The 17,025-nt window shown below is 42.1% G+C and overlaps 2 protein-coding genes across 3 annotated transcripts in view; both read left to right on the plus strand.

The window, feature by feature from the left end:
- Positions 1-418: 418 nt before the first annotated feature.
- On the plus strand, positions 419-8,305 carry mysm1 (Myb-like, SWIRM and MPN domains 1). The gene is made up of 19 exons (XM_052073163.1): positions 419-523; positions 1,290-1,353; positions 1,439-1,509; positions 1,619-1,693; positions 1,812-1,881; positions 1,962-2,060; positions 2,421-2,896; positions 2,983-3,113; positions 3,823-3,926; positions 4,033-4,110; positions 4,184-4,254; positions 4,357-4,411; positions 4,943-4,993; positions 5,675-5,749; positions 5,819-6,007; positions 6,078-6,210; positions 6,585-6,690; positions 6,904-6,961; positions 7,057-8,305. Exons 1-19 carry the CDS (start codon positions 468-470, stop codon positions 7,330-7,332), a joined length of 2,238 nt encoding a protein of 745 aa, XP_051929123.1. The 5' UTR covers positions 419-467; the 3' UTR covers positions 7,333-8,305.
- Positions 8,306-8,482: 177 nt separating this feature from the next.
- Positions 8,483-17,025, plus strand: part of oma1 (OMA1 zinc metallopeptidase) — an 8,792-nt gene continuing 249 nt past the window's right edge. Inside the window, exons 1-10 of one of the 2 annotated variants that reach the window (XR_007963613.1) lie at positions 8,483-8,989; positions 9,852-10,080; positions 10,631-10,804; positions 10,915-11,022; positions 12,008-12,136; positions 13,546-13,620; positions 14,405-14,554; positions 15,580-15,853; positions 16,492-16,657; positions 16,915-17,025. The exon at positions 16,915-17,025 is cut by the window's right edge and continues 249 nt beyond it. Coding sequence is in view for 1 of the 2 variants with exons in the window: in XM_052073185.1 (XP_051929145.1) it covers positions 8,685-8,989; positions 9,852-10,080; positions 10,631-10,804; positions 10,915-11,022; positions 12,008-12,136; positions 13,546-13,620; positions 14,405-14,554; positions 15,580-15,837 (1,428 nt within the window). In the remaining variant the exon portion in view is untranslated. Of the gene's footprint in view, positions 8,990-9,851; positions 10,081-10,630; positions 10,805-10,914; positions 11,023-12,007; positions 12,137-13,545; positions 13,621-14,404; positions 14,555-15,579; positions 15,854-16,491; positions 16,842-16,914 lie in introns of those variants that run through there. The other variant, XM_052073185.1, reaches the window with a different exon arrangement.

Here is a 17,025-nt window from a genome sequence, read left to right on the forward strand (position 1 = left end):
AGTGATATGTTCTCCGAGGCCCAGATTATACTGTAGAAAATTTGGCTTTTAGTGGCCATCTTGACAGAGTCAGAAACACAGTCCCAACACATTTTACTTGTGAGGGCGAGGAAACCCAAATGTGATTTTTTATTTTTTATTTTTTTTCATCAAGGTGTAGAGAAATATTAAAAGTTACCAAATTAAAAGCCTGCTGGAACAGTGGACATCTATTTGATATTAATCACGCTGACTACCATTTACGGCCGCATAACTGTGAGTTTGAATGCGATTGGTTAATCCTTAACATGGCCAATTTATGACACTGTGTGTACACTCGAGTGACCAGTGATCCACTGTGGGTACTATTGATGACCCTCTCCTGTCAACTACTTTAAATGATTTCGTGATGCAGTTAGTCCCTCCAGCCACAGTGCGTCGCTGTCACTTCTAAGTCATCTATATACTTTTAACGTTCTTCCTTCAAGATGGAGGACGAAGTGGATGTTGACATCGAAGGAGATGAGTTCGATGTTAATATCGGGTAATGTCCCTTATAGTTCCGAATATTCTCATTTATTATGGCTTTCTGGTTTCACGCGTTCCCTTGGACGTCCAATTTTCGGGCTGATGGTCGAGTAATTTCTGTTAAACTAGCTAAATTGAAGATGAGCATAGTTGTGTTGAGACTGTAAGGCTTCTGTCGTATCCTGAATGATTGTTAAAGGAGTTAATTGCCGGTTTAAGATGACTCCTAATGCACTTTTTAGTAGCCTATACATCGCGAGTTAGCCATTTTGGAGTTTAGTTCGAACGGGCAGTTAGTATATGACCGATATAATCCTCTAAATGTATGCCACTATGCACCCTGAAAGGGCACAACCGATTGTCACAGTGTAGCGCGAGTTTACACAATTTTCCGTCAAGACAAGCGCTTTTCTGCTTCAACTTTATTAGTTTGATAAGTACAAAAAAATGGTAAAACAGCAAATACCTTCGAGTCATGTGTTGCTAACCCCCCACCATCATTTTTCAGTGTTGTGACTGAGTTTTTTGTGATCATGTGTTTGGCTGTCAAATTTGTTTAAAATAAATGAAATTCAAGAGCGAATGCTCTTGAACTGTTCAAGCTTGTCATGTTATTTTCAAATTGATTTCTGTGGTTTTGGTTCTGTTACTGTCTCGGTCTTGACTCCTAAAGGTTTTGGTCTTGGGCAAGACTTGGTCCCGGATAGTGTGTGTATGCATATGATTTGTGTGAGTGAGATACTAATTAGGCACTAGTGAATGATTTAGTGTTTCCATTACAGTGAGCAAGATCCAAAAGGGTTATTTCAGGAGCAGTCTGCGTGGAAGAATGATGTGGGCATTCTGGTAATAAACCGAGCTATTAACGGCACTTTACTCTTCTCATACATTCTGAATCCGCTTTTGTTGACAATATGTTTTTGCCATTCAGCCCTGGGAGTTGGATACCTCCATCAGCAACGAAAACCGAGAAGCTATCCACAAAATGCTACTGGAGGAACAGTATCCTTTTTTCCCCCTTCAAGGCCATGAACTCTTTACACAGATCACCTATGTCTGTGCTTCATTTATCAGCTTTCGAGCCAAATCTTTTGACCTAAACTACTTTTAGATACTACCTCAAAGGCCAAACAATTCCCGACCATATTTGGCCCAGTGATGCCAACAACAAGCCTAAAGGGAAGAAGTAAGTATATGTACAAACAGATAAAACAGATATTTTACAGCAAAATATTTACTTGGTTCCTCATTTTGATATAATCCCATCCCTTTTAACTTGTCTCACCTGCTGGCTTCCTGTTCAGATCTCCGGCTAAGACTTCCTCCTCCTCCCGATGGTCCAAACAGGAAAAAGAGTTGTTTGAAGAGGGGCTGGTATGTTTTTAAAACTGATGCATCATCGTCATCATCAAATCATTAAAATAAAGCATGTCGGCGGTCTTGTCTGCGTGTAGGCGCAGTTTGGGCGAAGGTGGACAAAAATTGCCAAATTGGTGGGCAGCCGTAGCGTCATTCAGGTCAAGAACTACGCCAGACAGTGTTTGAAACACAAGGTGAGTTGTGCTCATTTCAATGGAAATTCCTGCACCCACGTATTATTAAGGAATAATAATTCTGACATTTGTGATTGCAGCCCTCAAGCCATCAAGATTTTTATCTGATATAAAACAAAGTCGAACTGATTTTATAATGTGCACTTTTATTTATTAAATCATTTCCTTTTTATTTCTCATATTTGTCACATTATTTTTTTGTACATAGAAAGATATAAATAAAAACATCATACGGTGCATTATTTTCACTCGTCTAGCTTGAATAGACTTAAATCCCTTTTATTTATTTCTTCTCAATAAATGACACCAACCAAGCCCACGTTTGCTTTTTTTTTTTTTTTTTTTTTTGCCACCCCGCAGGCAAAGATGGCACCGGGCATGGCGACTCCCTCTGCAAGCGCTGCGCCGCCCTCACCGCGCGCTCAGCCTGGCCCTGCCAACATGGTGCGAATGGAGATGCTGGATGAGGACGAAGACGTGGACATCACCGATGACCTCGGCGGCGAGGTCCAGCCCGGACCTCCGCCCGCACCTTCGCTAGGCCTCTTGGAAGAGCCCGCCGAGGTCCGGGAGGCTGAAACGTCAACAGGGTCCACGCGGGCGGAGGAAGAAGAGAGGGAACATACTGCAGAGCCTTACAGACAGGAAGAAGATAACGAGGAAGAGGAGGAGGAGGAGGAGGAAGAGGAGCTCAATGTGCCAGAGCAGGAAGTGGAGCTGGACGTGGAACGCATCAGCGAGGACGAAAAGCAAGCCATCCCGGAGTTCTTCGAGGGACGGCCTTCCAAGACACCTGAGAGATATCTGAAGATCCGCAACTACATCCTGGACCAGTGGTGAATCCAGAAAACGAAAACACTTTAAATAGGTAGCACACGGTAGGAGCCTGCGGACCGCTAACGCCATTGTGGTGATGTCGCAGGCTGAAGAGCAAACCCAAGTACCTGAACAAGACCTCGGTGCGGCCCGGCTTGAAGAACTGCGGCGACGTCAACTGCATCGGGAGGATCCACACGTACCTGGAGCTCATCGGCGCCATAAACTTCAACTGCGGTAGGAATCCATCCATTTTCCATTTTCCGATCCACTTATCCTCACAAGGGTCGCCGGGGGGGGGGGGCCTATCGCCGCCGTCTTTGCCCAGTAGGCGGGGCACCCCCGAACTGGTTTTCAGCCAATCGCAGGGCACACATCGACGAACAAGCATGCGCGCTCACACTCACATCTAGGGACAATTTAGAGTGTTCCATCAACCTGCCATGCATGTTTTTGGAATGCGGGAGGAAACCGGAATACCCGGAGAAAACCCACGCAGGCACGGGGAGAACATGTAAACTCCACACAATAAGGCCGGAGCCAGAATCGAACCCCGGCCCCTCTGCACTGTGAGGCCCAAGTGCTAACCAGTCAACCACCGTGCCGCCATTTATATTTTGTTTGTTTGTAATTGTTTTGGTGCGCGGTGGACATCTGCCTCACCGTTCTGAGATCGTGGGTTCGAATCCGGCTTGTGGCCTTCCTGTGAAGAGTTTCCATGTTTTCCCCTTATGTGTGTTTTCTCCCAGTGCTCTGGTCTCCTCACAAATCCCCAAAGCATATTCTGCACTTACGTCCTTCTTATTTACATTTTCTGATCACAATTTTTTTTTACCTGCGATGTCGTTATTATTTATAAATTACTTTGTATTCATTTATTTTTGACGTATTATTCATTCACGGGTTTAAAAATCTTTATTTTGTGTGAAACTTTCTGATTTGTCAGAGCAAGCGGTGTATAATCGGCCCCGGGTGGCAGACCGCACAAAGCAGAAGGAGGGCAAAGACGTGCGGGAGGCCTACCAGCTGGCCCAAAGGTTACAGAGTATGGTAAAGTGGCCATTTTTTGTCATCCTTTGTCGTAATGCGAATGTGACTATTATAGCATTTTAAACATGAACACCCACAAATTTCCTGGTTGCTTGTGTGCCGGCAGCGGACCAGAAAGCGACGCGTGAGAGACAGGTGGGGAAACTGGTGCGACGCCAAAGACTTGGAGGGACAAACATATAAGGTGTGTAACTCACACACGCATAAATACAGACACCATTTCATGACGCTCGCATCTTCATCTTTGTTATTGTTAGCATCTTAGCGCCGCGGAGCTGGCCATGCATAGAGAGCGCCCCAAAGCCTGCAAAATGTTCAGACACAGAGGGTGAGCGGCAAACTTACGTCGCGCACGCACACACACACACACACACGTCATCCATTGTGTTTGGTAACAAGCAGCGTCCATGTTACTTGTGACTTGTTTTAGGTCTTTTGATCCCTTCCAGCTCATTCCATGTAGGTGCTTTGGAGAGGATGCCCAGGTCAGTTACTATCGCGAGAAGGAATCTCCTTTAAACCCATACATTTTCTTTACAGTAATATGTCCTCCCTTAGTCTGATCACGGAATTCTGATTAATAATGAATATGTGGAATACGAGACAAGCGGTAAAAGCCACCACGGCTTTTGTCCCTCTCAGGGGGCGGGCATTGTGCCACTCTCTGTTGACTGAAAATGACATCACAGTCGCTCAGGGCTCAGGTAACGACCAATCACGGATCACCTGTTTTGTGAAGCTGAGCCATGATTTCGTGTTCCCTGAACCCCGAGCGACAATGATGTCATTTTCAGTCGACGGCCACTGTCAAAATGGCCGCCCCTTGAGATGGGTAAAAACAGGTGAATTTTACTGCTTAACTCATATGCCACAAACACAATATTAATCAGAATAACATGTATAGACTAGCACGACTGCATATAACTTATTTTTGCCAATTTTGCCACTTGACTTATTCCCCTTTAATAACTCACACTGAAACAGTAAAGTTCTCATCACCATGTAATTTTTCCCAGGAACCATTCAGAGTCGTCGTGTGTGCTGAGACGCTGCTGATTATGGATATGGTAAGCACACATTCACACAAACTACATGTGGTTAGTTTTAAAAAATATATATATTTATATAAATGGAGAGAAAAAGAAAAAATGTCCAATGTCCATGTTATGGAAATGATGTCTTAATGTTGTGAGCACATTTTATTTTTGGCATGAATCCACTCATATTACAGGATGAAATTTTAAAAAAATCGAAATTAAAGTGGCATTGTGATGACCTAAAAAGGGTAAACAATCGAGTTGTACTTTCATGTATTTTTTTAATGTATCAGTAAATTACAAGAAAATTAGTAATTTTGCAATAATTAAGTTACTGTATATCGTCAAGTGTGTTTTTATGTTTAACCTTTGCGTGACTCATATGACATGACAAAACAACATCATTTTGTGGGACTCAAATCGTAATTTTATGAGAGTAAAAAATGTTGTCTTAAACTTCATTTTACGGCAACAAATGTATGATATTATTATCATGGATGATGTCCAATACAAGAGCCATACCTGTTTCGATTTGACAAAATCTTCCCACAAAATATAACAGATTTGATAGATTTTTACCTAAATGATGACATTGTTTTTCTTCCTTTTTGTTTTTTTAACAGCTTTGTAGGATGTCTTTCCATTGAGCATGTGTTCTTAATGAAATAAATGCACTGACCTTATTTTTAAAAATGTTTTTTTTCTGGTCAGCATGCTCACGTGTCTCGAGGCGAGGTGATCGGTCTTCTTGGAGGAACTTTCAACGAGGAGGATAAAGTGTTGAAGGTGGGGAGTACGTTGTTGAATATGACCACAGAAGCCATGGGGACTTGACGGACACACGCGTGCGCCTAGATCTGCGCGGCGGAGCCGTGCAACAGCGTGAGTACGGGGCTCCAGTGCGAGATGGACCCTCTGTCTCAGACGCAAGCCTGCGACGTGCTCTCCTCTCTGGGCTTCAGCGTGGTGGGTTGGTACCACTCCCACCCGTCCTTCCACCCAAACCCGTCTGTGCGCGACATCAACACGCAGGACCAGTTCCAGGTGACGTGAAACAAAAATTAGCCCACTCGTCCTTTTAGCATGAGTTTATTCACTTATGTTTTATTTCTAGAGTTATTTCTCCCGCGGCGGTGCTCCTTTTATCGGGATGATCGTGAGCCCATATGACCCGGCCAATCCCTCCCCCCATTCCCAAACCACCTGCTTGTTGGTCAAGGAGTGCCAAAACCCCTCGGCACCTCAAAGTATGTTGAAATCAAACCATTTTCTGTTCTTCATTTCACCGGCTCAATTATTGAATTCCACTTGAAGAAGCAACATCATCAAAAAAATGAAAATAATAAATATGATTGGGAGAGAGTCATTCCATTGTCGCCCAGTGGTTCTTAATCTTACCACTTCAAAAAAAATACAAAGCTGTCATGTTTCCATTTCAGATTATTTTAGGAGAATCAATGCCTGCTGTTATGAGAAGGCATTTGTCATTCTACATGAGTAAAGTTGAATACTTTGAGGGGAAAATAAAATCTTTACTTTTACAAGTGTAAAGTGATGTCATGAGATTTATGTATTTATTTCTTTATTGGGAATAAAATCAACATTTTGTGTTTCTTCACAGAGCTTCCCTACAAATTTGACTTCTTGCCATCACAGGACATCCCAGACTGGGATCAGTCTTTAAGAAGAGCTCTGTGGATCATCCACAAATACTCCCGAACATCAGGGTGAGAAATCCAACTACACGTCCACCATTTTGGTTTGAAATACCGCCCGTCTGATTAATCGGCTTGCCGATGTAATAGGCAATGCCACATTTACAGTACTGTACTGACAAGGTCATTCAAATTGTAAAAAGAAGCTCATTGCATCATAACTTCAAATCGTCTTTTATTGGAGAGATGCACCCCCCTATTGTATTTCTGACGTTTTCTTTCTAGGAGTGTGCGCATGGAGCGATTTTTCCGGAGGGACTCTCACCTCACCTGTCTGGAAAAGGTAACAAGACACATCCATCAACCGAACTTTCCTCTTAAAGGGACAGTGTACCATTTTTTTTTGTTCTCCCATGTTCTTACTTGTCCGACGTTCAGATGCTGTCGTCGCTGGCAAGGTACCTGGAGCCGCTGCCCGACGAGAACGAAGAGGGAGAAGCCTTCCTCACTCAAATCCACGCTCTCTTCCTTTCTGATTTCATCGCCCAGCAGCCCATTGAAGGCGAGCACCAGGAGAGCAATTCGTCAAGTAATTCGCCCGCACCCGTGAGTTCGGGAGATGTCGAAGAGGATTCGGGAGGCGACGAAACCCACTCGAGCGGCATACTGCATCTTGGCTCTGTGCTGTCCACTGGACATGACTATTTACTCTGATATGATTGTATTTAGAATGCTACATTTGTATATACTTTTTTTTAACCAATATATTATACATCTATATGTCCACTGAGATTTTAAATACATTCTGGACAAACAATACACTGAACTCTCTAGAAGAAAAAGTTGCTTATTTGTGTACACAGTTTCAAGTGACCTGGCATACAGGTTTTTCAAAACACGATCAAAAAGCTCAAAAGATCAAAGCTCAATCTTTTTTTTTCTCTTTTAACTTGCAAGGAAAGATCTGAGAGGGTGAGACGGTGGGAGTAAACTTTTAAAAATGCGTAGTGGGCCTGCTCACTTTACATGCATGCTTAATGTACTGTCAAACTAAACATAAAACAAAGAGAATCATACCACATAATTTTGCCTTGGGAAATGTTTCTAGCTTAATGCTAATATATATATATATTCTTGATTCTTTGTTTTTAAAAAAAGACCAACATTGCTGAGCCATTGTGACCATTTTCTTTACCTAGGTACAGGTAATATAAATATAAATATAAAGGCACTCTCACTGGAAGGAACCACATTGTGAAAGCATGAATCCAATACATAAACTATAAGCATTCTGTTTCATGTGTTACTGATGTATATCTGTATCAAGAAATAGAGTAAAGTGCTATTTTTCTTTTACATTTGTCGAGTGGTAGGATTACTTTTCATTATTATTTAGATATTACTGCGCGCATTTTGCATTATACTGCTCTTAATTATTACTCTAGTCACACTATTCATAAAGTACAAACAGTTCTTACGATTACTCATTTGGTACAAAATGATATTTTTTATTTTTATACTTTTTTTAAACTGGAACACTTCTGACGAGCTGGTTTCGAAGGGGATTTATGTAGTTCTTACGACGTATACTGTTGATCAAAAATATGAATGATATCACTGCGAAAAAACATGGTCAAACCGATTAATTTAACTTTGGATTTTAAAATAAAATTCCTCTTGACCGGAACTTGCCTACTTGGAACCTTTGTTTCTTCTCGGGAATTTTCGCACGGACTTATTTTCTCGTGGGGTGGACTTCGTTTTTGACGAGTTGCGGTATTTGTTATAATTAACATTACTGCAAATATTAATGACGGAAACGGAATAGTAAACAAATCAAAATTGTATTTGACATTTTTTGAAATATTTCTTCTGGACTTAATTACGGGAGGAATTATTCTGCTCGGTGGAATAAGTTACAATTCCCCTCGCATAGGATTAAATTCAACGCCCTTTTGTTTTAAACAGCACAAAACATGTCTTCGACTGAAACTTGGTCAAATGTCACCAAGGTTACAAGGAACTCGCGTGACATTGACAGTCAATGACTTGCAGCGAAGACCTCCATGATGTTTCCCTTCTTAAAAGGACTTCCGCGAGCTCACCTGACGCGACACTTGCTGGGGTGCCAGCAGTCCCTCTCATTGACAGCTCCTCGCCGGTTTCGATACGGAGCCACTCGCGGCGGCATACCCGTTTTGCCTTCACACGGCACCACCGGGACGGTCTTGGCCAAAACTGCTCCCCCACTTCAAGTTCCATCATGTGTGACTCAGTTTCGTACCTCGACCCGTGCGAAGGCCTTACCTGCTCCTCTCATCTGGATAGTGCTCAAGCCTGTTCAAAAGCTCACGGCCATCATACTGGGCAGGTATGTTATCATGTTTAATATCACGATTTCTCAGAGCAGAAAATAACAAATATTTTAGGGACTCAGTAGCAGTATTAGAAACCTTCTAAACATGTACTGTATAACATCTTCTAAAATTGATATTTTTACAATTTTATATTTTTCAGATTGTGTTGCACATGTTTTGGGTCACAATAATGGTGGAAAAAAAATTAATTTGCTCCACCTCGGTTTTTTTAGGTAATAAAATCCTTACATTTTAAGAGGGGTGTGTAGACTGTGTATATCTGCTATATTTTGACATTTTTAAGACCAGAAAATGACTGCAGGAAATTACTAAAATATTTATTTTGACTTTAATACCTTTTCCAACATTTTTATAAAATGATAGCTAGCTATCAAAACACGTTTTTACTTTTTCAACCCGGTATACATCTGCAGGAATTTACAAATATATTTTCTAATATGAGTGCCTTCTTCTGAAATGGGTTCAGAAGGAAATCAGGAGACCGGTATTTCTTTTTATTTTTTAACCATACATTTATCGCTGCTGGAAAGTACAAGAATATTATTTGTACTTTTTTCCAATGTTTCAATACAATGGTCCTTTGATTGGAAAAACCATTTGCGATTGGCTGTCAACCAGTTCAGGGTGTACCCCGCCTACTGCCCGATGATCGCTTGGATAGACTCCTGCATGCCCATGACCGTCATGACAATAAGCAGCTCAGGTAATGATGGATGGAGGAAAATCCATCATACAGGGTGCTTTGATATTGAGATTTTCTTAAGAGCAGAATAAAAAAGTAACAACAGATACGAAAACAGAACATATAATGTAAATACATATGAGGGTATCACATGACTTGACATCTCACTGCAGGAGTCTAAGGAAGTGGTGGGTGGCGCTGCCTGACAATCGGCGTCAGCTCTTCCGCCAGTGGGCATGGCAGCGGCGCTGGCGGCTGGTGGTGGCAGCAGGCGTGGGCGCCATTATCTCGATCCTCCTCCTCCTCACGCATTTGGATCAATCGCCGGTGACTGGCCGCACGCGCCTTTTGGTGTTCAGCAGGCAGAACTACATGGAGCTGGCGGCTTTCACTTCAAAGGCGGTGAGGCGTCTCCGTGCTTTTACATCGAAATAATTGAAGCTCAAATGGAATGACATTTGAAGAGATCTAAACATGATCTAGAAGTACTATTTAAAAAATAAAAATCTAGAAATTAAATTTAGGAGAATCAAATCCACAATTCAAAATTACAATGATTCAAAAAACAAACTATTAAAAAGATTACAATAGATGCATAAAATACATGTTTTTATTTAAACAAAACAAAAACTAAATCTAGAAATACTATTTTTTAATTACAAAAGTAATGACAGAGACAATGTTTAAAATGTAATAAAATCTAGATTTTTTTTCAAAATGCAAACAAAAAAAATACATTTTAAAATAAGTCACGCATTTTAATACCTCAATTAAACAAGCTAATTGTAGCCTCTTTTATACAATACAATACCTCTCTATTTATATAGTGGTTTCATAGCAGCTGTAGCAAATCGCTTTGCAGAACATTTACACAAAAAAAGCCCCAAATTGCCCCAAATTCATTTTGCTAATAAGTTAATAGTTGTATGTTTAACGAACTTCCCGTGTGCAGTACATGGAGGAGTTTGGCGATCGGCTGCTCCCCGAGAGCGACGCTCGTCACCGTGTGGTTGAGCAGGTGGTACAGCACCTGGCCCGGCGTAACCAGGACCTCCCCGAAATGGCCGACGTGGACTGGAGTGTCCATGTGGTGCAGAGTGACGACAGCAATGCCTTTGTGCTCCCGGTTGGCGACCATACTTGACATCACCATCATCATCATCATCATCATCATCATCATCACAATGAAAATTAAACTCATATTTTGTTTTTTTTGGGGGGGGGTTGCTGTTGCAGAATGGCAAAGTGTTCATTTTCACCGGCATGCTGGAAGCTGTGGCAGATGTCCACCAGCTCACCATCGTGCTTGGACACGAAATGGCTCATGCTCTACTGGGACACGCCGTAAGTCACAACATGGCAGCTGATAAACGAGCTGCGATCCAAAACGTGATGCAACTTTGTTGATATAGCACATTTTACAACAGCTGCACCTGTAGCAAAGCACTTGACCGATAAATAGCAATAATACAACAACAAAGGAAAATGACCAAATGAGTAGATGATACCAATGAAGTAAGATTGCTTTCTGGAAATTATCTGCCAAACCAAAACATTGTGGTTATAAAATAATCAACATCAGTATATCCCTCTGCTCCTCTTGGGCGATTTATTTCATAATAATTATAATAATAATAAATTGGCAACCAGTTCAGGGTGTTGTCCCCCGCCTATTTTGACAAATTCTTGGTCAAATTATGTATCAATAAAATAATGAGAGAAGAAAAACAAATGGGACAAAAATGATAACAAATAAAACAATCACAATCATAATAATTATGCATTTTGGTCATTTTGTTTCTGTATTGTGGTTAAAGAAAGGCAATAAAATGCATCAGTCAGCGTTAACAACACAGCACAGTTTAGAATGCAAATGTTTTCTTTTACATTTTTTTTTTAAGTCCCTTAAGCTAATTTTATTGTTTGTACTGCAAATATTTTTACTGGTAAATGAAGTGCAATCATCATACAATTCCGCCTTTAGCGCATTAAAAAGCCATTTGAAACGGCGTAAGCATCCCATTCGTGTTGTTTTCGGCGGCGGGGTGGCGGCCGGCGAGTGTTTACGGCCTCGTTAAAAGTCCATTCTCGTTGCGGCGTGAACGAGTGTGCTGTCAACTCGTGCAGTTTGGGGAGTTTCAAGCTGGGAGGAGGCTTGTAATTAGATAAAGTCAATGAGTAGCCACAGGACGCCTGATTGGCCCAGCTACTCACTCCACCGTTGGATTGCGTCAAATGCCCTGGTTCTCCCCCGTCCCTTGTCACATTCTCCTCTTAACCCGACCTCGGTCTTGACCTCCCTCTTCTCCATCCCCTCATCCTCCTGCAGGCAGAGCAGGCGAGCCTGTCTCACGTGGTGGACCTCCTGTCCGTGGTCCTGCTGGCCGCCATCTGGGCCGTGTGTCCCCGCGACAGCCTGGCGCTGCTGGGTCAGTGGGCCCAGGACAAGCTCACGCAGGTGAGCTGCATTCACTGTATATTAATAGGAAGATTAATGAATGCATTGGAATATCAAAGGCCGATTGTGGTCTGTTACATCAGAAAAAAAAAGATGAAGACATTTTAATCAGAAGTCAAGGAAAGTACTTTGTTAAAATACTGCTCACTTTGTTTTAAAAGTTTTTTTTTTGGTTGCTCTTGGAGCATTGTTAATGTGAAATGCCGTCAAAAGGAATCCTCACGAGGAGTGCTGCTGACGTCAATTCCCGTCAAACTTTTATTGATTGGTTGATTTTTTTCATGGGAATGAGCTGACATTATTAGAGTGGGGGAAAAAAAATCTCTGTCCTGCAGATGGCAACATTGGATGACTTTTTGATGAGGTTGTGGCATGTCACAACAATGGGCAAACAGATGGGTAGCCACTGTCCCTAAAAATAATGTTAAAAACACCTTGTGATTCATCATTGTGTTCGGCATCTTAAAGCTACTACAAAGAGTGTCACAAAAGGGAAAACAAATGACAGGCATGATTTAAATTTAGAAATAGAAATGATGACATAGGCGGCCCGGTAGTTCAGTGGTTAGCACGTCGGCTTCACAGTGCAGAGGTACCGGGTTGGATTCCAGCTCCGGCCTCCCTGTGTGGAGTTTGCGTGTTCTCCCCGGGCCTGCGCGGGTTTTCTCCGGGTGCTCCGGTTTCCTCCCACATTCCAAAAATAGGCATGGCAGGCTGATTGAACACTCTAAATTGTCCCTAGGTGTGAGTGTGAGCGTGGATGGTTGTTTGTCTATGTGTGCCCTGCGATTGGCTGGCAACCGATTCAGGGTGTCCCCCGCCTACTGCCCGGAGACGGCTGGGATGGGCTCCAGCACCCCCCGCGACCCTAGTGAGGATCAAGCGGTACGGAAGATGAATGAATGAATGAATGAATAATGTACACACACACACACACACACACATGCGTGACACACACGACTAAATTCTACTATTACTAAATAGTAGGGCTGGACGTTTATGGAAAAAATAATTATGATTACCGGTATGTTGATTGCGATTTAAAATCACGATGATTAAGACGCTTCTTCACTGATTTCCAAACTTCATCATAGACTCATCCCCATCTAGTCATGAAGCACAATATTCTGTGAGCCTTGAAATACCAATCAGAATGCTGTGAATTAGCTGGCATTCATGAGGTTTTCTTTTTTTTTGAAAATGCCTGTCATTGAAAGAGTTCAAATCAAAGACATTTCTGAAGAGGAGAGGGGGGGGGGGGGGGGATTTACTTCTGTTCTGGTGCCACCAAAGTTTAGTGCATTCGTGGCCTGAGTCCAAACATCGGCCCAATCTGTCAATATTTCATGAATGCTGATGCATCGCATACCATGAAACTTACACGATCATCTGTGTGGCGCCCCGTGCAGCTGATGTTCAACCGTCCATACAGCAGGAAGCTGGAGGCGGAGGCGGATCAAGTTGGCTTGCAGTTGGCGGCGAAGGTCAGCGATTGATTATAGCTTCTGAAACTGCACGCACTGTTCATTTCATTCATATCTATTCTGTTTGTTTAAAAATGTAAATACCCGAGGAGAAAGTAAAATCGATATTTGATCCGGCAGAAACAAATCTAGATTAATGTACAATACAATACATGCTGATTTATATAGCGCTTTCACAACAGCGGCAGCTGTAACAAAGCGCTTAAAAAAACGGTTAACATAAAGTAAAATAATAAACACAGCACATAAATATAAAATTGTAAACCTCATTTCCAAATTAATTTCCAAATATAGTGGAAAAATCTAATTGTTTTGTGGATACATACATCGATCACACCTTGTTCATATTAAAATAAAATTTCTTAATGAAAATTTAAGAAATGATTTCACATAAAATAACGTGAAACTATGATTACTACTAATAATATCAAGTTAATTGATGACTCATTCAATCGTGAAGTACATTAATCAATAAAACCACTGTTTGAAACCTCAAGTAGAAACAAAACAAACGAATGCTTGAACATCGAATTTAACGAAAAAAAGTAAATAAATAATCAATATACATGTGACGTTTTTAATTATTTCACATTAAATACGAAACTAAAGTACACGGACAAATCCTGACGTCACCTTCATTCACTGTCATTTCAAGATGTGCCACTAGAGGGCACCATTGTCAAAGAAATCAAACGATGCCTTCGATCACTGGTACAATTTATAACATTTGACGCCCGTGTGTGTGTGTTTGTGCGTGCGTGTGTGCGTGTGCGCGCGTGCTCAGGCTTGTGCGGACGTGCGCGCAGGCCCGGTTTTCTGGCAGCAGATGGAGATAAGGGAGCAGCTGAGTGGAGAGCCCAGCCTACCTGAGTGGCTGTCCACGCATCCGTCACACAAGAACCGCGTGACGCAACTGGACCGCCTCGTGCCTCAAGTACACACACACACACACACACACACACACACACACGTGTTTTTGTCAAGCAAAAGACAACACGCAGGACCTCCACGTTTTATAAGTTTTTCAAGTAGCTAATGAAGCGTCTGGAGAGATGAACGATTGCCTGCAGCAGGCTTGGAAAGGGAGGAAGGATGGCAAAGGTGCACTGGGTTATTTTCTTTCATTTTATCCCCCCCCCCCCCAAAAAAAATCCAGGATATCTGCTTAAGTTTACATCCTGGAGGCGAGCGAGCTGTGTGGCTTAGCGACACAATCAGACGTATCTGCGGGCTAGGCGGAAGCTCCTGTGGAAGCATCAGCATCCACAGTCATTATTTTTGTGTGTCTGTGTGTGTGTGTGTGTGTGTGTGTGTGTGTGTGTGTGAGAGAGAGAGATGGTTTTAACCTTGAGTCGGCTCACCAAGTGGCAAAGACGAGCAGATGGCTAAACAAGAATTTTCGTCTAGTGCTCGGCTGATGGAAAAAGTGTCGGGATACAGCTATGCGGCAGTCCACATAGTTGCTTCAATCCACTTTTGCGTGCTTTTTAATTTGTAAATTATATCGGAAAAGTAAATGTCATCATTATCAAATCAAAATATAACAAGTTATACTTTTCATAATAAAAAGACAAAAATAGAACAACATAGTGGATTCAAATAAAAATAAATACAAATAAGGTTGTTAAAGCACTTTATATGAAGTTCAGAAGTTGCAATAATATTATTAAATTCACATCAAATTAGGCATCTGCAAGGCAAGGTTCAGTACCAAGACAAAAGAAGAAGAAAAAAAAGATGACATTAAATCCTGAAATGTAAACGTTTAAATAATAATTGATATTGTTTTTAAAAAATGGGATTTTTGTTTTTATTTTTATCATGATCAGACAATCCTTCAAAATCTGTTGGATTCTTGACTTCAAAAGACAGCTTGGAAGAATAACCCGCCGATCCGCTTCACATATCAGCAAATTGACGGTGCGATCAAATCAATCAGGGTTTCGTCCGCTTGTGTAGGCATTGGAGTTGAGGGAGCGCTGCGTGTGTCCCGCCCTGCCGCCCGCCGATCCCCGCGCCATCTTCTCCGAGAGTGTGCGCGTGCTGCTGGAGGACGCCAAGGCGCGGCCGCGACCGGCCGCAGGCGGCACGCCTCAACACGGGCCCGTCGGGGTGGCGGCTCCCGCGGCTCTGCTCGCCCGATCGCCGACAACTTTTCCATCCGGCTTGAGTCACGGGGACAATAAAGCTTTGGACGGAGCCGGAGCGCCACCGTGACACCACCTCCAGAACGGTACTTCATCCTAATAAGTGATCCATATTGTAGATACAGGACCCTAGTGTGGTAATGGATTGTTGAAAGATTGTAATTATTACATAATAGGTGACAATTTGAAATTTTGATTCAGACTTTTGCAAGCATCATGTAAGTTGATATGCTTGAATCGCCGTCATCGGCCTAATAAAATGATGCGGCGGACCAGATCTGGCCCCCTGGCCTTAACTTCGACACCCGTGCTCAAAGTAACAAACAATGAGGTCGAACGGACGAGCTCTCTCCCCACTTTGTCCATGAAATCGAAGTTCCTACTCTACAATGTGACAAAAATCTAATGTTCGTCATTCCCCCCCCCCAAAAAAATTGCAGTGCGTTATTACCATGTGTTCTTACAAAGTACAATAATGGAGAACTGTTTTTCTCTTTCCAAAAAAAAAGACATTACAAAATTGAAAATTCACCAGCCATGCTGGAAAATATGCAAACATAAGGATGCAAATCTGGCACACACGTTCTCGGAGGTGGGGGGGGGGTCGTCGATCAGCTCTCTGTGATGTGCTGGGATCCCAAAAAGTCCGATTTTCTTTTCTACTTGGGACATTCAAAAGAAGCTGTTGCACAACGCAGACCAATACCTTGTCAACGCGTTGCAGAACAAGGACGTGGCCCGAAGACTGAAGCGCCATCATTGAACCCTTTCAGGCACCCTGTCACCTGATCACATGATCAGCTATCCACTGCAGTGACCCAGCTGTCCCTGAAAGGGTTAAACAGCGATTGTCAATCATGGACCGTCTCACATAAAGACTGAAACTGAAGGTAAAAAAAAAAACAAGCTGACATTCAGGGAAAAATGTGTTTATTATTGAAGCGGAATCTGCTACGATTATGGTCTTTTCCTAGATTTGTGGGTTTTTTTTCTTCTACTTCTCTGTTTGAGGAAATGTGTTGTATTATATTAACAAATTGTGGAATAAATAAAGATTGTTTAAAAAAAAGACTATTTTGGGTTTTCTGTGTTTTATTTTTTAAATTAGGGGAAACATTCAATTAACTTGTTTTAGTATCTTTTACAGGGGTTCATGTCTCTACAGGATCTCAAGGAAGGTCCTCAAGGAGAAATCTCCTTCAACATGTTTTTTTTTTTTTAACACGTTACTGACATTCGATACCGGAAGGGTGAGTTG

Source organism: Hippocampus zosterae, chromosome 8 (assembly GCF_025434085.1).
Source record: "Hippocampus zosterae strain Florida chromosome 8, ASM2543408v3, whole genome shotgun sequence".
Taxonomy (NCBI): domain Eukaryota; kingdom Metazoa; phylum Chordata; class Actinopteri; order Syngnathiformes; family Syngnathidae; genus Hippocampus; species Hippocampus zosterae.

Bases quoted from the DNA above. Each gene is read 5' to 3' on its own strand.
- mysm1 (XM_052073163.1), top strand. From the start codon at position 468: ATGGAGGACGAAGTGGATGTTGACATCGAAGGAGATGAGTTCGATGTT. The intron at 2,897-2,982 runs GTGAATCCAGAA...GTGATGTCGCAG, and splicing joins AACTACATCCTGGACCAGTG to GCTGAAGAGCAAACCCAAGT. The intron at 3,927-4,032 runs GTAAAGTGGCCA...GTGTGCCGGCAG, and splicing joins CCCAAAGGTTACAGAGTATG to CGGACCAGAAAGCGACGCGT.